At 50.2% G+C, this 23,413-nt stretch overlaps 1 protein-coding gene across 3 annotated transcripts in view; it reads right to left on the bottom strand.

The window, feature by feature from the left end:
• Positions 1-20,954, bottom strand: part of ANO8 (anoctamin 8) — a 44,391-nt gene extending 23,437 nt beyond the window's left edge. The window contains exons 1-5 of one of the 3 annotated variants that reach the window (XM_028713601.2): positions 20,500-20,954; positions 6,807-6,917; positions 4,011-4,143; positions 2,110-2,248; positions 574-670 (exon numbers count right to left, since the gene is read on the bottom strand). In XM_028713601.2, coding sequence (XP_028569434.2) covers positions 574-670; positions 2,110-2,248; positions 4,011-4,143; positions 6,807-6,917; positions 20,500-20,608 — 589 coding nt within the window. In that variant the 5' untranslated portion in view covers positions 20,609-20,954. Of the gene's footprint in view, positions 1-573; positions 671-2,109; positions 2,249-4,010; positions 4,144-6,806; positions 6,918-11,146; positions 11,569-20,499 lie in introns of those variants that run through there. The other 2 variants (XM_028713603.2, XM_028713604.2) reach the window with 2 other exon arrangements.
• Positions 20,955-23,413: the final 2,459 nt, after the last annotated feature.

The following is a 23,413-nucleotide window of genomic DNA, read 5'->3' on the forward strand; positions in this document are numbered from 1 at the left end:
GTGGATATATGATTTTTGTGGTTCATGCTGTGGCCACATGTGATCTGACAGTGAGTTTGGAGTAGCCCAATGCAAAAATCCTGAGGATCCATGTGGATCCATGCTTTGTAACCACGGAGGAGAGAAGGAAGGGGAACCATGGATCCTCTGCTCACGACTGCAGCAGATCCCCCCCGCCACCCGCAGGCATTCGCTCCATAACACGCACAGACATTTCCCCTTATTTTCTAGGAGGAAAAAAGTGAGTGTTATGGTGCAAAAAATACGGTATTTATCTACTTGCACTTTGACGTGCTTTTGAACTGCTAGGTTGGCAGGAGCAGGGACCCAGCAACGGGAGCTCACCCCATCACGGGGATTCGAACCGCCGACCTTCTGATCAGCAAGTCCTAGGCTCTATAGTTTAAAACGCCGCTGAATTTCAAAAGCAAAATGGGAAACTCTACAAAATTCAGAAGACCCAGCAAAGGATTCTGTTCGGTTGTTCGGACAGCGAACAAATCTCAGTTCAGCTCTTCAGACAGACAGACGCCGCTCCACATGCCCCGCCTTCTGGCCCCAATCCCCACTCACCGATTGGCTGGCCTTCCAGGAAGTGGATGTTGTGCAGAGCCTCGCCCTGTTTGGCTCGCAGATTCTCCAGCCAATACCTGATGATGCTCTGGCGTTCCTGAAAGAGGAGAGAGGGGAAAGCAGTGAATGGACCACACAGGGGACACCAGCCCCACACCCTTCGAGCCACAACTGGGTCTTGGCACCCACGGATCTTTTAAGAAACATTACAAAGCGGGCGGCGACTGTTCCATCGGACTGCCTGGTAATTTCCCTTATATCCCTCTTAAAAGAATGGGCACGACACAATCTTGTGTAAAGTACCGTATTTTTCCATGTATAAGGCTAGGGTTGTTTTTTTAAACCCAAAAATTAGGTTTAAAATTGGGGCTCTTCTTAAACACAGGTAGTGGTGAGGGGGTGTTTTCTTAATTTTGAGCCCCCCAAAAATAGGGGACGTCTTATACATGGGGGCATCTTAAACACAGAATAATAAGGTATATAAAAGAAGTTTACTCACACATTCAGTTCACAGATGGATCCCTGAAGGCAGACTTAGTTACAGAGATACCGTATTTTTCCGTCTATAAGACACCCCCTATTTTGGTGGACTCCGATTTAAGAAAATGGGGGAAGATCTATCCGTGTATAAGACACCCTCAAATTTTGGACATTATTTTTTAGGGGGGGGGGACCTAGTTTTATACATGTGGATGTACCCAATATGGGGGGGTTAATCCCAGTGACTACAGGCTGGCAGTCACTGCAGCTCACAGGACGAAAGGAAGATGGAAAAAGAGGGGAGGAGGGCTGTGTGCCTTGTGGTTCTGTTACCTGAACAGGTAAGGTTACGCCCACCTCTAGTCACACACAAGAGGATGTCCCAGTCCAGGAAGTTCCGCTGATCGTTTGCCGATCGGGGAGAGAGATAAGGGACTCTAGAGATAAAGGAGGCTGCCTGGGAGGGGGGAGGTAAAGACAGCAAACTTGCAAAGGGGGGAAACAGGAAGACTAAAGCAATAAGGAGAGAAATTAGAAGAAAAGGAGCAAAAAACTGCTCCAGCTAAGGAAAAGACACTAAGGCAAACAAGAGGGAAAGGAGTGTTGAAAGGATACAGCTGATCAGTGGGATCGGAGGAGAGATAAGGGACCTAGCGGAGGCTGCCTGGGAGGGGGAGGTAAAAGCCCATGGATCCTCAGGATTTTTACATTGGGTCACCCCAAATTCACCATCAGATCACATAGCATGTCCATGGCTACAGCCTGCACCAAAAAAATCATCCATCTACTGTTTCCTGGGGCTTGCTATGGTGCAAAAATGTGGTTACAAAGCACGGATCCACATGGATCCTCAGGATTTTTGCATTGGGTCACCCCAAATTCACCGTCAGATCACATGTCTGGGACCACAGCATGAACCACAAAAATCATACATCCACTGTTTCGTTCAGAATATTTTTTTCTCTTGTTTTCCTCCTCTAAAAACTAGGTGCGTCTTATGGAGTGAAAAATACGGTACCACACCCCACACAGCCTAGTCCTGGGGGCAGCACCCACCTGAGAAGTGAAAAAATAAAGTTCGTTTTCGATGTTCTCGTAGATGTAATCTTCCTCGCAGGAGAAGCTCCGCATTCCGCCTCCGAACTCTGCTTTCACAGGCTTCCGCAAACCGATCTCATCGGCTCCTCGGAGCAAACTGCCGAGAAGAACGGGGGTGGAGAAAGGTGACTAAGAAGGGCAGGAAGTCTGCACGTGCTCTGAAGCCCAAGCAGCTAAAGCGGCAACTAGACAAACCTATCGCCTATTGCAGCTTTCGGTCTGCAAAGCAATCGTTCCCTCCTTTTTTGATTCCCCAGGCGTGCCGAATGCACCCTTAACTTCACGATAGCAACGTTTATTTCCTGTCAAAGTTTATTTCCCCTTCAAAGGGGAGTTGCTGTGCATTATCCCCACCAGAACTTGCCAATAGAAGATGTTGCACCCCATTGGCGACTTAATATTCTCTAACCTAATTTCAGGGTTTCGCCCCTGGTAGCTACAGCAAGGATCTTCAGTCAAAGTTTATTTGTTGTTGTTTGCGACCATCCTTCGGCCTTTCAGCCAAGAAAAGGAGATACAGTGGTACTTCGCAAGACGAATGCCTCGCAAGACGAAAGGGTTTTTTGAGCTGCTTCGCAAGACGATTTTCCCTATGGAAACGTCTTGCAAGTTTGTTTCCTTTTTCTTAACACCATTAATACAGTTGCGACTTGACTTCGAGGAGCAACTCATAGCACGCGGTGTGGTAGCCTTTTTTGAGGTTTTTGAAGACTTTGGTGATTTTTGAAGCTTTTCCAAAACTTTCCCGACACCGTGCTTCGCAAGACGAAAAAAATCGCAAGGCGACAAAACTCGCGGAACGAATTAATTTCGTCTTGCGAGGCACCACTGTAAAATATATTCTATTCACACTTCTGAGGAATACAGTGGTACCTCGGGTTACACACGCTTCAGGTTACATACGCTTGAGGTTCATACTCCGCTAACCCAGAAATAGTGCTTCAGGTTAAGAACTTTGCTTCAGGTTGAGAACAGAAATCGTGCCCCGGAGGCCCTATCAGCTAAAGTGGCACGGCAGGAGCAGGAGGCCCCATTAGCTGAAGTCGTGCTTCAGGTTAAGAACAGATTCAGGTTAAGTATGGACCTCCGGAACGAATTAAGTACTTAACCCGAGGTACCACTGTACACAAAGATACACCATTAAACTACAGCGATGACCAATTTATACATAATATACCTCGAGACACAGACCTGCCAAATAAGTTTCTATATTGCACTGCCGATCAGACTTGAGCGAAATGAGCTTGCTTCGACTTTTGATCTTGATTTAAAGCAGCAGATGATAGATTTGCTCAGGACATAATAAAAAATACTATTTTTTTTTTAGAGAGAAGGGAAGGCTGCCTACACTTTTCCCTTCCATACAAAAAGCGCCATGCATCTCTGAAAACATCTTTAGGTCAGCGTGGGAAAAGTTCTAGCCCATATGCAGTGGAGATAGTGGACTTGGGGGCCGCATCCTGAATTCTCTCCTCCCCAAGAAGTGGTACCTCGGAAGTCGAACAGAAATCCGTTCCGGAAGTCCGTTCGACTCCCAAAACGTCCGGAAACCAAGGCGCGGCTTCCGATTGGCTGCAGGAAGCTCCAATCGGAAGCCCCCTCAGACGTTCGGGTTCCAAAGAACGTTCACAAACCGGAACACTCGCTTCCGGTTTTGCGGCGTTCAGGAGCCGAAACGTTCAACTCGCAAGGCGTTCAGGATCCGAGGCGCGACTGGAATTCTTCATAATTCTGACATGGTTTTAAAAGGCAGGGAAAGGAGGGTTGTCCAGCGAGGAAGAAAGACCCTCCTTGCTTCCCGCCGGCCCACCACATGCCTGCACGCCCAAAACCTGCCGCCCACCGGAAACGGGACCTGCCTTTCATAAGTCGCTGTGACGAAGAAGGCGTAGACCCGGGTGTGCTTGTGGTGCCGTATCTGAATGATGAGCTCCGGAATACCCAGCCGGATGTGATTCAGCAGCCATAGAAGCGTGTGGTCGTCGGTCGTGTCTGGAGAGGCATTTGGAAAAGGAGGGTGAGAAGAAGAAGAAGAAGAAGAAGAAGAAGAAGAAGAAGAAGAAGAAGAAGAGAGAAGACAGAAGACAGAAGTTATCAATATGCAGATAATGCCCAGCTCTACCTCTCTTTCGAATCAGAACCAGTGAAGGCGGTGAAGGTCCTGTGTGAGTGCCTGGAGGCAGTTGGAGGATGGATGGCGGCTAACAGATTGAGGTTGAATCCTGACAAGACAGAAGGACTGTTTTGGGGGGACAGGGGGCGGGCTGGTGTGGGGGACTCCCTGGTCCTGAATGGGGCAACTGTGCCCCTGAAGGACCAGGTGCGCAGCCTGGGAGTCATTTTGGACTCACAGCTGTCCATGGAGGCGCAGGTCAGTTCTGTGTCCAGGGCAGCTCCATCTGGTACGCAGGATGAGACCCTCCCTGCCCGCAGACTGTCTTGCCAAAGTGGTGCATGCTCTAGTTATCTCCCGCTTGGACTACTGCAATGCGCTCTACGTGGGGCTACATTTGAAGGTGACCCGGAAACTACAACTAATCCAGAATGTGGCAGCTAGCCTGGTGACTGGAAGCAGCCACCAAGACCATATAACACCGGTCTTGAAAGACCTACACTGGCTCCCAGTACGTTTCCGAGCACAATTCAAAGTGTTGGTGCTGACCTTTAAAGCCCTAAACGGCCTTGGTCCAGTATACCTGAAGGAGCGTCTCCACCCCCATCGTTCTGCCCGGACATTGAGGTCCAGCTCCGAGGGCCTTCTGGTGGTTCCTTTGCTGCGAGAAGCCAAGTTACAGGGAACCAGGCAGAGGGCCTTCTCGGTGGTGGCACCCGCCCTGTGGAACGCCCTCCCACCAGATGTCAAAGAACTACCTGACATTCAGAAGACATCTTAAGGCAGCCCTTTTCAGGGAAGTTTTTAATGTGTAACATTTTAGTGTATTATTGGTCTCTGGCTGGGCCAGATGGGGTATAAGTAATAAATTATTATTATTATTATTATTATTATTATTATTATTATTATTATTATTATTATTTACAACGGAACCACTGGTTTAAGAACCCAAGCCTGGAAAATCTGTAACCAGACTTGATCATCCGATAACGTGGACGTTTTTTTCTTGCATAACAAACTCCCACTGCACGCATTATACGTGCCCGCTTCGTATTTTAGTTTTCCTCTTTTTGCACTTTCACGTGTTGTTACGCCCTCTCCGCTTCATGTACGTTACGAAACGAAACGAATTAAAAATAAATAAATCGGGCAAGTGACGCAATTGCCAGGTTCCCTCGGGGGACCTTCCTGATCAAAATGGGGCGGGGGGGGGCACATCGGAAGGCTTAAGGAGAGAAAATCATCTCTCTCTCTCTATCCTTTTCCTCCATACTACATTACGGTCTGGCCTCTCGCCCAGCCTGGTGTCTGATTACAAGAGATCCAGCCTGAAACCAACAGGCAGCGATCTTCGTTTCCCTGCCCGGAATTGGGGGGGGGGGGAGCAAGGGAGCCCCCACCCGCCAGGGCCTTGGCAAAGTCGGCTTTTTTCAGCCCGCAGAACTGATCTGGAAGCTTCTACACCTGCACGTTTTCCTTTGCGGCTTTGCAGGTAGACGGTGCCTGGATGTGGAGGCTCCATCCCTAGCAGTCCGTCCCTGCTATTCTCTGGGTTCACTGGGGGGGAAGGACCGTAGGGTAAAGACCCCTGGACGGCTAGGTCCAGTCAAAGGTGACTCTGGGGTTGCAGCGCTCATCTTGCTTTCAGGCTGAGGGAGCCGGCGTTTGTCCGCAGACAGCTTTCCAGGTCATGTGCCCAGCAGGACTAAACCACTTCTGGCGCAACAGGACACCGTGACGGAAACCAGAGCGCATGGAAACGCCGTTTACCTTCCCGCCAGAGTGGAACCTCTTTATCTACTTGCGCTGGTGTGCTTTCGAACTGCTAGGGACCACATAACACCGATCCTAAGAGATCTGCATTGGCTCCCAGTATGTTTCCGAGCACAATTCAAAGTGTTGGTGCTGACCTTTAAAGCCCTAAATGGCCTCGGTCCAGAATACCTGAAGAAGCATCTCCACCCCCATCGTCCAGCCCGGACACTGAGATCCAGCACCGAGGGCCTTCTGGTGGTTCCCTCATTGCAAGAAGTGAGGTTACCGGGAACCAGGCAGAGGGCCTTCTCGGTAGTGGCGCCTGCCCTCTGGAACGCCCTCCCTTCAGATGTGAAGGAAATAAGCAGCTATCTTCTCTTTAAAAGGCAGCCCTGTTTTAGGGAAGTTTTTAATATTTAATGCTGTATTGTTTTTAACACTTGATTGGAAGTGGCTGGGGAAACTCAGCCAGATGGGCGGGGTATAAATAATAAATTATTATTTAATTATTACAAGGTTGGCAGGAGCTGGGACAGAGCAACGGGAGCTCACTCCGTCGCGGGGATTCGAACCGCCGACCTTCCGATCGGCAAGCCCAAAAGGCTCAGTGGTTTAGACCACAGCACCACTTGATCCCCTGCCTGCAACCCTGGACGGCCGCTGCTGCCAACCCGTGTAGGCAAAACTGAACTAGTTGGAGTAGAGTTCTGACTTGGCAGCAGGCAGCCTCCTAAGTCCCTCTGTTTCGAACCAAAGAACTGAAACTGCCGAATTTGGGAAAACGTACCTGGCAGGGTCATTAGGACATCGCAGTTTTCCGTCGGCACCGTTTTCATCCACGATTTGTGAGACATGATGTAACGGCCGGCTTGCAGCAGCCTCTTCCCGAAGAGCTTATCTGTGGGGTGAAGAAGAGCAAGGATGAGCCAGTTGAAACATTCCGCCTTTCAAGAGTGGTGTGCAATATGACGGCAGGCGGGAACAAGTCCAGCATTGCATCTTCATCTCCGCCGGGTTGCCAGCTTATCAGAAAGCAAAGCTAGGCATGCTCGTCCTGCTCTTTTAAAAGCTAGTTTGGCTCACAGTGACAAAGTTGCCCCAACCCCATACAAATATATATGAATTTCATGTATAGAAAGGTAAGAGGGAGACAGGAAAAGAAAGAAAAAAGGGAGTGAGAATGAATCAAAAAAGAAAGAAAAAAGGAACAGAGACACGGACCCAGTTCACCAGATTACGAGTCTACCGCACTTAACCACTACACCACACTGGCTCTCACCAACACTTTGAATTGTGCTCGGAAACGTACTGGGAGCCAATGTAGGTCTTTCAAGACTGGTGTTATATGGTCTCAGCAGCCGCTCCCAGTCCCCAGTCTAGCTGCCGCATTCTGGATTAGTTGTAGTTTCCGGGTCACCTTCCAAGGTAGCCCCACGGAGAGTGCATGGCAGTAGTCCAAGCGGGAGAGAACCAGAGCATGCACCACTCTGGCGAGACAGTCTGCGGACAGGTAGGGTCTCATCTTGCGTACCATATGGAGCTGGTGGACAGCTGCCCTGGACACAGAATTGACCTGTGCCCCCATGGACAGCTGTGAGTCCAAAATGCGCACCTGGGCTTTTCTGGTGTCCAATTTATGAAATAAACAGATCTGTGTCAAGTTCTGAATGAATGATGCTAAAGCTATTAATAGTCCATCAGGCTAGCCTTGATAAATAAGCTTCTGTTTACATTTCTGAGGTCCTTTTTTAAGATTAATTTAAAAATAGTGCATTTGGATGACAGTGAGGGTTGGGCCCCGTTCCTCGTTCAGCCAGGCCCCCTTGTGTTTTGACCCAGCTGGACACCTGACCGTTGACCGTGTTTTGAGAGAGGTCAGTTGCCAGCTTAAAATATCCACTGGGAGATCTGGGTTTCTCGCTCCTCTGGCAAAGGAGCTACGGACATTTCTCTTGCAGGTGCGAGAGAGAGGCTGTGGCGCAGGAGGAAGGCCTGGCGTGAGAGGTTCAGGGCGGCCAAAAAAAACCATGGCACCGAATAATCTTTCACATGGAAGACGGAGAGAGCTTGTTTTCTGCCGAATTCAGGTTACAGGAAAGGCGATTCCAACTGAACTTTCTGAAAGCAAGAGCTGTTCAACAGTGGAACGGTCTCCCTCGGGAGGTGGTGGACTTCCCTTCCTCGGAGGTTTTTAAGCAGAGGTTGGAGGGCACCTGTCCTGAATGCTTTAGCTGAGATTCCTGCATTGCAGAGGGGGGTGGACTGGATGACCCCTGGAGGTCCCTTACAACTCTACATTTCTGCGATTTTATTTATTATTATTTTTTAAAAATTTTTATTAAAGTTTTCAAAATATTACAAAAAGAAAAAAGAAAAAGAAAAAAATACAAAGTAAAAACAGTTAAAAACAATTCAATCTTTCCGTATCTTATCTTTCATTTGCTTGTTCCCCAGACCTCCTCACACCTCCCATTTTTGTATTCCAGTTCAATTAGTTAATTCAGCAAATCCTTTCCCTCTTTGTTTTTATCCTAATCTTTAATCTTAATACATTATAACTTTAGATTATCACCTGTTAACAATCCACTTTTACACATTCCTTTATGACATTACTGCTAAAAACCACTTAACTTCAATCCAACATCATTCTAACATTCATTAATTTTGCAGTATTTCTGTAGATAGTCTTTAAATTTCCTCCAATCTTCTTCCACCGACTCTTCTCCCTGGTCTCGTATTCTGCCAGTCATTTCCGCCAATTCCATGTAGTCCATCACCTTCATCTGCCATTCTTCCATGGTGGGTAAATCTTGTGTCTTCCACATTTCTGCGATTTTATGGTTAAAGCTCATAAACTCCACAAACATACACACAGAGAGAGTCCCTTCAGATTGGAGGATTTTGGGGGTCAGAGGCGCCGAGTTCCACCCAACATTTTGGGGGGAGATCATTCTGTGTGCATGATGTCACACGTGTGACATCACGTGCGTCGGGAAATGGCCGTGAGGCTCGAAGAGAGGCCTGCCACCGCCACAGGGAGGCCCAGATTAATAATAATAACAACAATAATAATTGTTTATTATTTATAGCCCGCCCATCTGGCTGGGTTTCCCCAGCCACTCTGGGCGGCTCCCAACAGAAGATTAAAAACACGATAAAATATCACACATTAAAAACTTCCCTAAGCAGGGCTGCCTTCAGATGACTTCTAAGAGTCAGGTAGTTGTTTATTCCTTGGCACCTGATGGGAGGGCGTTCCACAGGGCGGGCGCCACCACCGAGAAGGCCCTCTGCCTGGTTCCCTGTGACCTCACTTCTCGCAGGGAGGGAACCGCCAGAAGGCCCTCGGAGCTGGACCTCAGTGTCCGGGCTGGAAGATGGAAGGTGGGAGGGCATTCCACAGGACAGGCGCCACCACCGAGAAGGCCCTCTCAGCCCCATCCTTGCATACTGGGGGGGGGGGGGCGGCTGAGCTGTCCTCAGCCCCATGCAGTTGGCGCCTATGTCAGGGGTCTGCTGCGACATGTCACTGATGTAACAATTGTGCATTCGCTGGTGGGGTTTACCCTTCGCTTTCGATGCATTGTTCAACTTCATCTGCCTTTCTGCACTGCTTGCCAAGTGTTATTGTGTTAATGCCACCCGGGAGGGGGCGCTTCCGAAGAAGAAGAAGAAGAAGAGGAGGAGGAGGAGGAGTTTGGATTTGATATCCCGCTTTATCACTACCCTAAGGAGTCTCAAAGCGGCTAACATTCTCCTTTCCCTTCCTCCCCCACAAAAAAAACTCTGTGAGATGAGTGGGTCTGAGAGACTTCAGAGAAGTGTGACTGGCCCAAGGTCACCCAGCAGCTGCATGTGGAGGAGCGGGGAAGCGAACCCAGTTCCCCAGATTACGAGTCTACTGCTCTTAACCACTACACCACACTGGCACACCTACACGCTGAACTTCTCCAGGGACTTGTGCAGAAAGATGCCTGCATCCCTTTTTTAATATACAGGATGCTGGGGATTGAACCTCGTACCTCCTGCATCATAATAATAATAATAATAATAATAATAATAATAATAATAATAGCCTCCACCACATTCCGTGTGGTCCCTGCTATGGGGGGAACAATGGCTGCCGGCTTCTGACCTGAGGGAGGACAACAGTTGAATTAGGGAGGGAAGGTAGACTTTAGAAGCAATCACCAATGCTCAGAAGATGGGAAGAACGCTGGGGCTGGATGTTGATGAAGAAGAAGAGTTTGGATTTGATATCCCGCTTTATCACTACCCTAAGGAGTCTCGAAGCGGCTAACAATCTCCTTTCCCTTCCTCCCCCACAACAAACACTCTGTGAGGTGAGTGGGGCTGAGAGACTTCAGAGAAGTGTGACTAGCCCAAGGTCATCCAGCAGCTGCAGGTGGAGGAGCGGGGAAGCGAACCCGGTTCACCAGATTACGAGTCCACCGCTCTTAACCACTACACCACACTGGCTCTTGCAGAACGAAAGCGGGAGAAAATAAACAAATAACCGGAACTTTGACGATATGAAAAGTCCCAGCCCTTTCAGCAAGGAAGTTTGGGGACACGCACAGGTAGGGAACGCCTGCCCAGAAACTTTTGAAGTCTTGAAAACAAGATGCTTAACCACCCTGGTGCTGTTCTGAGCACAAATAATCACAAATGGACAACAAAGCACCTCTGGAGTCCCCCCACAATAGTTCTCTTCTCTGCAGGGTTGCCAAACCTCCCCTCAAGGGCAGTGTTCCTGCGCTTTCAATGGCCACCTTGGCAGCAAAAATCCAACAGGTATGGCTTTCTGTCCTGCAGCCCACCTCGCGCCCAGCTCATTTGCAGTCCTGACCTTCCACCCAGGTGCACAGCACAGGGACAAACGCAGCAACGTTCAGAAACAGGTAACCTCAAAAAGCCGTCAGAATGAAAACCGGAGACACAATGATAGGAACAGAAACATGCTCTGCAGCCGGAAAGAAAGGTTTGCAGCGCGAGCCAACTGCAGCTAATGTTTTACGACAGGCCTAAAACTCAGCGCCTGCAAGCTCCCCAGTTTGTCTCATCTCTGAAGGACGTTGCTGTGCGAACAACTCGCCCCTCGGCAACTCGATCAAAGAAGTCTCTTACCTGGTTGCTGAAAGATGCCAGCAGCAGTTTGTTCCCCACGCCAGTGCCTTCCGCTGGGAAAACAGTGGAAAGGGGGAGAGAAAGGAGGAGAAGGAGCAGGGATGCTAAACGCTACCCGTCTCTATGGCAACCGCCTCCGGTGATGGAGTTCCCACCAGAACGGATGCACGGGGCCAGGCGGTCTCCTTTGTTCTGTTTCCCACCCGTTCCGCTTCTCCCGAGCAACGGAAAGTCCAAAATTAAGGGGCAAGGCCAAGGTTTGGTCCAGGGCTCGAAAGCAAAGCCAGCAGGCCGTGCAAAGACAGGTCGCCTTGGCTATTTTGTATGTCCGTCTGTGCAGAAATACACACAGGTGCAAAGGGCATTCAGTTTTGCCACATGTTCGTATGATTCATAAGAGCCCGGCTGCTGGATCCGGCCCAAAGGAGGCCTATCTAGAGGGACGCGGGTGGCGTTGTGGGTTAAACCACAGAGCCTAGGACTTGCCGATCAGAAGGTTGGCGGTTCGAATCCCTGCAACGGGGTGAGCTCCCGTTGCTCGGTCCCTGCTCCTGCCAACCTAGCAGTTCGAAAGCACGTCAAAGTGAAAGTAGATAAACAGGTACCGCTCTGGCGGGAAGGTAAACAGAATTTCCATGCGCTGCTCTGGTTCGCCAGAAGCGGCTTAGTCCTGCTGGCCACATTACCCGGAAGCTGTACGCCGGCTCCCTCGGCCAATAAAGGGAGATGAGCGCCGCAACCCCAGAGTCGGCCACGACTGGACCTAATGGTCAGGGGTCCCTTTACCTTTACCTTACTACTGCTACTACTACTACTACTACTACTATTATTATTATTATTGTAAAACTATTTATTTTGCAAACAAACAAACATTGATCACTCACATAAACAGAAATACAAATAATACAAATAATAACCCATATGATAAAGTAAAAACAAAAAAGAAAGAAAGGGGGGAAAGAAAAAGAAAATATTAATAGACCCATGTGACTTCCCTCCTCCAATCCTCATTATCCCTTAAAGTTCTTTTCTACATTGCATCTTACCCATCTCTTCTTTAATATTCTTGGAATATTATTATTTCCTAGGTCTGCTTTACAAACTTAGTCTATACACACCAACATGTTCTCCTTAGAACAGTTTATTATTATTATTATTACTCTCCCCACTTGTGATTTCCAGAAATGGTTATTAGAGACATTTACTGCTTCCAGCAGGGTGTTAGAAACCTTCTAGGCATCACGGATACCTTGCGCCACATCAAAAATATCCGGCCGGACTGGAACGGGTGGCAGGCTGGCAGGAAATGGGTGTGAACGGCCAGAGGCTTTGGTTCAAAGCCAAGAGGGTGCAAAGAGCACGGCTGCTCTCGGATCGGGCCTCGCAGAGCGATAACAAGCAAAGGTTCACCGCCCTAAGTAGGGGAATAATGGGGTCAGGGAGTTCCCTGGGGCCTGAAGCGCCTCCCTCTCGAAAGCTCTGCGCCGACCAAAATTAATTCTAGCTTTCCGTCCGCTTCGTTAAGGGCTTAGCAAGATTTGGGGCATGCCCGTCCCCACCCTGGCTTGCAGACACAAATTTGCATAAATCTTACATATATGCTCATTTATATGCAGAGACGGAGGTTCAGGCTCCTAAGCGTCGTGCAGAAGGAAGGCTTGACGGCTCCTCCTGCCCCACAGTGCCCACGGAAAAATCCTTCTGTTGATCCTTCACCCCAAATCCGTTCCCTGTCAGTTCTTTGGCCCCCAAAAGTCCCCGCTCAGTTCCACCCGGCCCTTAGTCATCTGTAGAAAAGGAGTGGCTGGGGCAACCCAGCCAGAAGGGGTATATTATTATTATTATTATTATTATTATTATTATTATTATTATTACTATTACTACTACTACTACTACTATTGTGGGATGCAGGTGGCACTGTGGGTTAAACCAGAGACCCTAGGGCTTGCCGATCAGAAGGTCAGCGGTTCGAATCCCCGCAACGGGGTGAGATCTCGTTCCTCGGTCCCTGCTCCTGCCAACCTAGCAGTTTGAAAGCACGTCAAAGTGCAAGTAGATGAATAGGTACTGCTCTGGTGGGAAGGTAAAAGGCATTTCCGTGCGCTGCTCTGGTTCGCCAGAAGCGGCTTAGTCCTGCTGGCCACATGACCCGAAAGCTGTATGCCGGCTCCCTCGGCCAGTAAAGCGAGATGAGCGCCGCAACCCCAGAGTCGGTCATGACTGGACCTAATGGTCAAGGGTCCCTTTACCCCTTTACCTTTACTACTACTATTACAGTGGTACCTCGGGTTACATACGCTTCAGGTTACATACGCTTCAGGTTACAGACTCCGCTAACCCAGAAATAGTACCTCGGGTTAAGAACTTTGCTTCAGGATGAGTACAGAAATCGTGCTCCGGCGGTGCGGTGGCAGCAGGAGGCCCCATTAGCTAAAGTGGTGCTTCAGGTTAAGAACAGTTTCAGGTTAAGAACGGACCTCCGGAACAAATTAAGTACTTAACCCGAGGTACCACTGTATTCTTATTCTTGTTGTCGTCGTCGTCACTGTCACAGACAACTCTGGGTTTGCGGCGCTCATCTCACTTTACTGGCCAAGGGAGCCGGCGTTTGTTCGCAGACAGTTTTTCCGGGTCATGTGGCCAGCATGACTGAGCCGCTTCTGGCGAACCAGAGCAGCGCATGGAAACGCCATTTTCCTTCCCGCCGGAACGGTACCTATTGATCTACTTGCACTTTGCTGTGTTTTCAAACTGCTAGGTGGGCAGGAGCAGGGACCGAGCAACAGGAGCTCACCCCGTCATTGCGGGGATTCAAACCGCCGAGCTTCTGATCGGCAAGCCCTAGGCTCTGTGGTTTAGACCACAGCGCCACCCGCATCCCATGTACTGTCTTATTCATTTTATAGTACAGCACATTGATTATTGCTTCCATTTTATGGATCTGTGGTCTCGTTAGATAGTAAAACCCATGTTAAATTGTCATTTTAGGAGTTGTTTTTAAAAGTCTGGGAACTGATCTGTTTTGCATTGCTTTCTATGGGAAAATGAGGCTCGGTTTTGGAACGTTTTAGTTTTAGAACAGACTGCCTCCTTCCAAATGTTCCCGTACTCCAGTTTCCATCGTCTCTGACCACTGGCCATCTTGCACGGTTCCCAACTCCATCCTTTCTGGGATGGTTACGAAATGATCTGTGAATCTGGTCCATTTTCGCAGGCTTCAACAAACCCAGTTTTCTTCTGGGATATGGGGACGGGCTTGTAACTCGTCCTACTCCCCAGGCTGAATCGGTTTCAGGATTTGGCATCCCCTGCTAAGCTGGGGAGGATCTGGAGAAGGACGTTGAAAACTGCCCTCACCCCCCCAAAAAAACCCACTCATCCAGCGTGGATCGGAGCCTTGACAAAGAAGGCCTCTCTTCATCCATCGCAGTCATCTGGGTCCTGTTTGGGCGGGAATAAAGACTGCTTCTTTCGGAGCATGGAAGGAAACAGTCCAGGCATTGTGGCCTGCCCAGGGACAGCCTTGGCACAGGAATAGTGGGAGCAGAGGCTGGCATTGCTGGGCGAATATATGTGCATGATAGATGCGCTCTGGCAGGCAGCAGCCTAGGCTTAGAGGAGGGCGTTGATCGCAGTGCAGAGGCGACAGAAAAACACAGGACATACTGTATTTTTCACTCTATACGACGCACCAGACCACAAGACGCACCTAGTTTTTGGAGGAGAAAAACAAGAAAAAAATATATTCCGAATCTCAGAAGCCAGAACAGCAAGAGGGATCGCGGCGCAGTGAAAGCAGCAATCCCTCTTGCTGTTCTGGCTTCTGGGATAGCTGTGCAGTCTGCATTCGCTCCATAAGATGCACACACATTTCCCCTTACTTTTTAGGATGGAAAGAGTGAGTCTTATAGAGCAAAAAATACGGTAGTCAGGGCTGGGGCAGCAACAGCTTGGCTTTCCGATGAATGTTTCATGCGGTGCAGAACTCTGATATTGCAGACTCCCTTCGGCACTCGGAATCAGCACAGTTCCAGCGATGTTGGCCCTGAATCAGGAAGACTTTGCCCTGTGTTTTTTATTTCTTATTCTTGTTGCCTGTACATCCGGAAACATCTGCAAAGTGTATCCTGTTAGAATCATAGAATCACAGAGTTGGAATAGACCACAAGGGCCATCGAGTCCAACCTCCTGCCAAGCAGGAAACACCATCAGAGCACTCCTGACATATGGTTGTCAAGCCTCTGCTTAAAGACCTCCAAAGAAGGAGACTCCACCACACTCCTTGGCAGCAAATTCCACTGTCGAACAGCTCTTACTGTCAGGAAGTTCTTCCTAATGTTTAGGTGGAATCTTCTTTCTTGTAGTTTGGATCCATTGCTCCGTGTCCGCTTCTCTGGAGCAGCAGAAAACAACCTTTCTCCCTCCTCTATGTGACATCCTTTTATATATTTGAACATGGCTATCATATCACCCCTTAACCTCCTCTTCTCCAGGCTAAACATGCCCAGCTCCCTTAGCCGTTCCTCATAAGGCATCGTTTCCAGGCCTTTGACCATTTTGGTTGCCCTCCTCTGGACACGTTCCAGTTTGTCAGTGTCCTTCTTGAACTGTGGTGCCCAGAACTGGACACAGTACTCCAGGTGAGGTCTGACCAGAGCAGAATACAGTGGCACTATTACTTCCCTTGATCTAGATGCTATACTCCTATTGATGCAGCCCAGAATTGCATTGGCTTTTTTAGCTGTTCCCTGACTTAGTTCCGAGTAAATCAGCCCGTGGGACAAAGAGGTCTGCTTTTCCTTTCTAACACCTCGGCTCTGGATAAACTTCCTTGTCGCTAACCAAAACTGCCAGCAAGAACCCAAACGCCTTTTGCAAAGCTTGCAACCTGTCTCTTCCCACAGAGCCCGGTGCTGTGTGCATTTTGCTCAGCAGAAAAGTCCTGCTGAATCCCATGGGACTTACTCCCAGGTAAGCGCACACAGGACTGCGGCATCAATTAACCGGCAGAGGGGATTTAAAACCCAAACAAAAACCTTTTGCTTGGTAGTTTGTGATGGCCTAGCAGCTGAGGTCCTTGCCAACAAAGGTCAGTATAGTTAAAGCTATGGTTTTCCCAGTAGTGATGTATGGAAGTGAGAGCTGGACCATAAAGAAGGCTGATCACCAAAGAATGGATGCTTTTGGATTCTGGTGCTGGAGGAGACTCTTGAGAGTCCCATGGACTGCAAGAAGATCAAACCTCTCCATTCTGAAGGAAATCAGCCCTGAGTGCTCACTGGAAGGACAGATCCTGAAGCTGAGGCTCCAAGACTTTGGCCACCTCATGAGAAGAGAAGACTCCCTGGAAAAGACCCTGATGTTGGGAAAGATGGAGGGCACAAGGAGAAGGGGATGACGGAGGACGAGATGGTGGGACAGTGTTCTCAAAGCTACCAGCATGAGTTTGACCCAACAGCGGGAGGCAGTGGAAGACAGGTGTGCCTGGCGTGCTCTGGTCCAGGGGGTCACCAAGAGTCGGACACGACTGAATGACTAAACAAGCAGCTGAGGTCTTGCAAAGCATTTTGGTTTGGCACACAAGATTTCCTGCAAAGCAAATCTTTCCCCTCCAAGTTGCTGCAATAAAAACATATATATATATATATTTTGCAACTGTTTTGGCAAGTGATCAGGTACATCTGGCATCTGATCTCATTTCTCTCACACAATTAATAATGTTTGACACTGCTGGGTTTTCACCAGAGTTAAGTAAAGGTAAAGGGACCCCTGACCATTAGGTCCAGTCGTGACCAACTCTGGGGTTGCGGCGCTCATCTCACTTTACTGGCCGAGGGAGCCGGTGTACAGCTTCCGGGTCATGTGGCCAGCAGGACTAAGCCGCTTCTGGTGAACCAGAGGAAGCTCCTGCAGCCAATCCGAAGCCTTGCCACCCGTGCGCTGAGGTAAACCCGGCGTGGCCAAGGACAGCAAGGTTAGTGAACGGGCAGCGGGTCTGGTCCGTGCCATGGGCATCGTGACTAATCCAGAATGCGGCAGCTAGACTGGTGACTGGGAGTGGCCACTGAGACCACATAAAAAGACCTACATTGGCTCCCAGTACGTTTCCGAGCACAATTCAAAGTGTTGGTGCTGACCTTGAAAGCCCTAAACGGCCTCGGTCCTATATACCTGAAGGAGCGTCTCCATCCCCATCGTTCTGCCCAGACACTGAGGTCCAGCGCCGAGGGCCTTCTGGCGGTTCCCTCGCTGCAATAAGCCAAGTTACAGGGAACCAGGCAGAGGGCCTTCTCGGTGGTGGCGCCCGCCCTGTGGAACGCCCTCCCACCAGATGTCTAAGAGAAGAACAACTACCAGACTTTTAGAAGACATCTGAAGGCAGCCCTGTTTAGGGAAGCTTTTAATGTTTAACAGACTACTGTATTTTAATACTTTGTTGGAAGCTGCCCAGAGTGGCTGGGGAATAAATAATAAATTATTATTATTATTATTATTATTATTATTATTATTAATATTATTATATTCAGCCAGAGCTTGGCACACCTGCTAGCCCTGTGCCTGGCGCCTGGCTCGGCGCTGCTGCTGCGCTTGGCGGCCGCGCTGGAGCAGCTGGAGGGCGAGTTGCCCACCGCCTGCCCAGCACTCCACATGTGCAGCCTGCCCACCGACCTGGCCTTGGACAATGGGCCGCAGCGCTGGTGCACGCCGCCTGGGCGCTCTGCAGGGAAAGGCCAATGGAGCGGCCGCTGCTCGCCAACAACGCCGGTGAGCGCCGAGACGCGCTCCTGAGTGCGTGCAGAGTGCGTTCCTCCTCCAGGCCCGGAGGCAACCCAGCTTGCTGGGTATTTATATTTTTCAAAATATAGTCCGGCCCCCCGCAAGGTCTGAGGGACAGTGGACTGGCCCCCTGATGAAAAAGTTTGCTGAGTCCTGCTTTAAGCTGTCCCAAATCTTCCAACAAGCTGCACTGGGAATAATTCTCCGTTCCCAGAAGGCCCAAGACATAAGAGGAAGGGGGAGGGGGCGGCCGGACAATACACACCCAAAGTGGACCTCTGCAGCATGCCATGGCACCAAGATGCCCTGCTTCATAGCTTGGGGACTTCTCCCCCACCTATACCCCACAACCGTGTCCTGGGGCAGTTGTGTTCATTAGCAGAAGGTGGGTGGAAACAGGAACAACTGCCAACGGTCAAAGAATGGAGAATGAAACTGATGGAGTATGCAGAACTAGACAAACTAACAGGAAATATCAGATATAAAGGTAAAGGACCTGACCATTAGCTCCAGTCGTGACCGACTCTGGGGTGGCGGCGCTCATCTCGCTTTATTGGCCGAGGGAGCCGGCATACAGCTTCCGGGTCATGTGGCCAGCAGGACTAAGCCGCTTCTGGTGAACCAGAGCAGCACACGGAAACGCCGTTTACCTTCCCGCTGGAGTGGTACCTATTTATCTACTTGCACTTTGACGTGCTTTCGAACTGTTAGGTTGACAGGAGCAGGGACCGAATAACGGGAGCTCACCCCGTCATTGCGGGGATTCAAACCGCCGACCTTCTGATCGGCAAGTCCTAGGCTCTGTGGTTTAACCCACAGTTCATTGAAGACTGGGGGAAATTTTCAGACTATCTGAAATGTGTATGTGATGAGCAAATAACGCTAGTGGGATTTCAAGAAGTTCTGTAAATGATAGAGGACTATTGTGTTGATGAAAACTAAGTGTGTGAAGGTTTATGAAATGCAATATAAAATTAGGAAATGCGTATTTAAAAATTTGAATAATGGATGATTGTCAGAGAGGTTGAAGGAAGTCTAAAAGAGAAAATATGTGATAAATTTAGATTGGATACTATAAATGTATGTTGGAAAATTTAATTAAAATTTAATGGGTAAAGAAGGTGGGTGTTCTAGTGGTCTTGAGCCTCGGGTCCCTAGCAGGCCTGCCCCGTCTCCCTGATCTCTTTCTGTCAGATCTGCAGGCATCCCTCCCCAGATTCCCCACTCCTAACCTTGGGGAGCGTGAATTAAGGTCACCTTTGCTGCAGAATCAAAGGGCTGTCGCTCACTCAGACAACTGGGGTGGTTTGGCAGCTTGGTGGTGGAAGCGAAAGCTCCGTCAGACTCAGGTGTGCCGGCTTGGCCTCTCAACGGCGGGTGCCATCATGCAGCAGGCATGACCCTGGCCCAGATATTTGTGGGTGCCCGGCTCCTTTAGGGGGGATTTGTGGGTGCTCGGGCACCCAAGGAACTGGCACCTATGGATAGACTTCTATCTGCCCCATGGAGATATTTGCACCCATTGTAGTTGTAGAAGCTGGACCAAACTGGTCAAGGCATCCCCAGCTGTTAAGCGCATCCGAATTGCCTGCGGTGAAGGCGAGGGACTCTCTTCTGGAGACGCCTGAGTTTATTTATTTTATTAAAAAATGTAAATAAATCCCAGGCCATTGGAGGCAGAAACAACCCTCCCGGACCTACGAACCGTGCCGAAAAGCGTCAAGGCGCAAAGGCTCGGACAACCCAAAAGGGTCCAGTATGGAGAAGCTGGTTGGTCCGGTCGAAAGGCCTTCGGCGTTTGGATTTGCGCTTCCTCTGTCCTTCGGCGCCGCGGCAGACCACGGCCCTCGGCCTCCTCCTCGCCCGCAGCTCAAGCGCCACGTGCTGCCTCCGAGCCCCTCGGACGCCTCCCCGACGGTGCCACCCCGAGGAGCGCATCCGCAGTGGACCGCAGCGCCGGGGCTGCTTCTCCCGCTCTGCTGTGCCCGCGGCGGCAATTCCGCACTCCTCCTCCGCAGGAGCGTACGGCGGAGGAGAATTTCTGAATGGGCTGAGCATCCCCCGCTCTCCCCCCCCCCCGGCACGTTGTGGAAGGATGACATCAGGCGGGGAGAGAGAGCCCGGACCAAAACGGTGTCGGGTCCAAGCGTGCGTAAAAATACGCACCGGTGGAAAGGAGGACCCCCTCCCGAAACAGCTTCCGGAGACCCTCTTCCCGAAAACCCGTGGCTGGCCATTGCACAACAAAAGGCTGGGGCGAGGGTCTTCCTTCCTCGACAGCGGAAGGGGCTTAACGATTGCCAGACAATAGCTCGACGCCCCAGAGATGCGCTTTCCCGGGTACCACGGATGCTCCGCATCGCTCCTTTCGCGCCGGACGACCCTCCTCCCCCCATCCCGGGTTTAGTCGGGTCCAAAGGTTCGGTTTCCCCCAACTTTGGCAAAGTCTGCTGGGCACCCCCGAAAAGCAGGAAAACCCGGCCTCATCTCTCGTCCACCCCCCTCCCCACCCTGTTTTCCCCACCCTCCCAAGGGATAGCGCAACTGAGGTAGCCCAAACCTCGCCAAATACTCACCCAGGACCCCGGTGGCGGCTGGCCCGGACGCCTCGCCATCTGTGGCGCCCCTCTTGTGGCGCTCGCTGTCCTGGGAGCCCGGCGCCGCTCCTGCCCCGCTCTCTGGCATCGCGGCTGAGCTCAAGGTTGAGGGCTGGACCGCAAAGAAGACAGCATTGCAGAGGCCGGGATGCAGGCTTCCCCGCTAGCCAAGAAACCCCGGGCTGCTGCTCTCACAATAGCCAGCGCGGCGGCGGCTGCAGCGGGAGCGCAGGACGGCCGACGACCTGCCGCATCCGAAGCGCCATCCTGGCTGGCAGGAGAGGGGTGCAAAGACCCGAGGCAGGTGCGCAAAGGAGGGGTCTCTCTCTCTTTTCCCGGGCCAGGTGAGCCCCTGCCGGAGAGCCTCCAACACAACCAGCGCCAAAGGTGCCTCCGAGCGAGCGAGCAGCCAGCCAGCCAGAAGGAGGGACAAAGGAGAGGGTGGGGGGAGCTGTTAAGTTAAAAGGCAAGGAGCTTTTAATAGTATGGTTGGCCAGCGTCTCCTCAGCGCCATCTGCCAGCAGCCTGCCAGGGATCAATTTCCTCCCTCCTTCAAGATTATGAGACTTGAGAGCTAGCAGATAAGTCAGAATCGTCGGACTGTGGCGTTGGAAGGGAACTCGAACCCACGACTCTTAAGAGATGATAATAATAATAAATTTTATTTATACCCCGCCCTCCCCAGCCAAGACCCGGCTCAGGGTGGCTGACACCAGGTATAAAAACAATTGATTGAAATACAACTTAAAAACAAGATTAGAACACAACATTAAAATGCAGCCTCATTTCAGTAGAAACTTCTTTGGGGATGAAAACGTGAAGTCTTCACCAAGGCCAACGATCCAGACTGGTCCTACATGGGCCAGAAAAAAGCCAGGGAAATCCCCAAATAGGAGTTCCATCGCAAAAGGAAAAAGGAAAGAGGGGGAGGGGATCAAGTTGATTCCAAGCCAAAGGTCATGCAGAGTCTCCTATGCTCCACTGACATGCCATCTCAGTTAAAAAAATTATACCCAGTTGGAATGAAGCATGGGCGGGGGGGGGGGGACTTGAATAAAATATTATGGGAGGAGCAGGTAATCCTTGACACCCCACATAATTGATCACAAAATGCGAGACAAGCACACCATTTGAATGGCAATGCCCATTAACTTTAGGTAAAGGTAAAGGGACCCCTGACCATTAGGTCCAGTCGTGACCAACTCTGGGGTTGCGGCGTTCATCTCGCTTTATTGGCCGAGGGAGCTGGCGTACTGCTTCCGGGTCATGTGGCCAGCAGGACTAAGCCGCTTCTGGCGAACCAGAGCAGCGCACGGAAACGCCGTTTACCTTCCCGCCAGAGCGGTACCTATTTATCTACTTGCACTTTGAGGTGCTTTCGAACTGCTAGGTTGGCAGGAGCAGGGACCGAGCAACGGGAGCTCACCCCGTTGCGGGGATTCGAACCGCCGACCTTCTGATCGGCAAGCCCTAGGCTCTGTGGTTTAACCCACAGCACCACCCGCGTCCCTTGTTAACTTTAACTTTAGGGGGCTCAAATATTTCATTGTGGGTGGGGGCTGAAGGGACCTCGGCCCCTAGGTGTTGGCTCCTATGGAATGAAGCGTATGGAAGGAGGCGGGTTGAATTCTCGAATAACTTATCCTATATACCCAAAATACGTTGTTTGATTTAATATCCCCCACATTCCTAGTGAAGGACATGGCAGGATTTTTAGCCGAAACAAAGCAAAACAGAAACACCGTATTTATACCCTGCTTTCCTGCAAAGGCAACCCAAAAGCGCTTACAATAAAAGAAGTGGTGGTTTGTTTGTTTTTAATGCATGTGCACAGAATGTTTTTAAAAAAACTCAGTTGAACCCAAATCAATGAAACAGTGTGAGTTTGTCAGCGGGGCAAGAATGGACATCTCATTTTGGCCATCTGGCTCCTGAGAGATAAGATTGCACCTGAATATGGAGGCTTGGCTTGCCTAGGCCTCTACCCTCTGCAGAGTTTATTTGACAAATTGTCATCGCCACAATAACAATCTTCCTTTTTTTATTTTAAAAAAGGCCACCACAATTCCAGGACACCCTCTCTCTTGAATTTACTGCCCAACTGGTTTGGCAATGGGATGCGGCAACTAGACTGGTGACTGGGAGTGGCCACCGGGACCACATAACACCGGTCCTGAGAGATCTGCATTGGCTCCCAGTACGTTTCCGAGCACAATTCAAAGTGTTGGTGCTGACCTTGAAAGCCCTAAACGGCCTCGGTCCTGTATACCTGAAGGAGCGTCTCCACCCCCATCATCCAGCCCGGACACTGAGATCCAGCGCCGAGGGCCTTCTGGCAGTTCCCTCATTGCGAGAAGTGAGGTTACAGGGAACCAGGCAGAGGGCCTTCTTGGTAGTGGCCCGCCCTGTGGAATGCCCTCCCTTCAGATGTGAAGGAAATAAGCAGCTATCTTCTCTTTAAAAGACATCTGAAGGCAGCCCTGTTTAGGGAAGTTTTTAATATTTAATGCTGTGTTGTTTTTAACACTTGATTGGAAGCCGCCCAGAGTGGCTGGGGAAACTCAGCCAGATGGGCGGGGTATAAATAAGAAATTATTATTATTATTCCCAGCCTTGGTATTTATGGGACAAGGAGAAAAGGTTTCTCTTCGAATCACAGAATCGTGGGCTTGAAAGGGACCCAAGAACCATCTATGCAATGAAGGAATCACAGCTAAATAATCCCTCTTGTTAGATATTGTCGTGATATTTGGCCTCCCGGGAGTTAGAACTCCAAAATAGCTTGCTGATCGCTTCGGAGGCTGTTCTGCTCTTTAAAGTGGGCCTTAGCCCTTCCCCACTTCGGCTCACCGCTTCTTTTTGCTGAAGTTGCCATAAAAACCTTCCCAGATTT

This window comes from Podarcis muralis, chromosome 18, assembly GCF_964188315.1.
Source record: "Podarcis muralis chromosome 18, rPodMur119.hap1.1, whole genome shotgun sequence".
NCBI lineage: Eukaryota > Metazoa > Chordata > Lepidosauria > Squamata > Lacertidae > Podarcis > Podarcis muralis.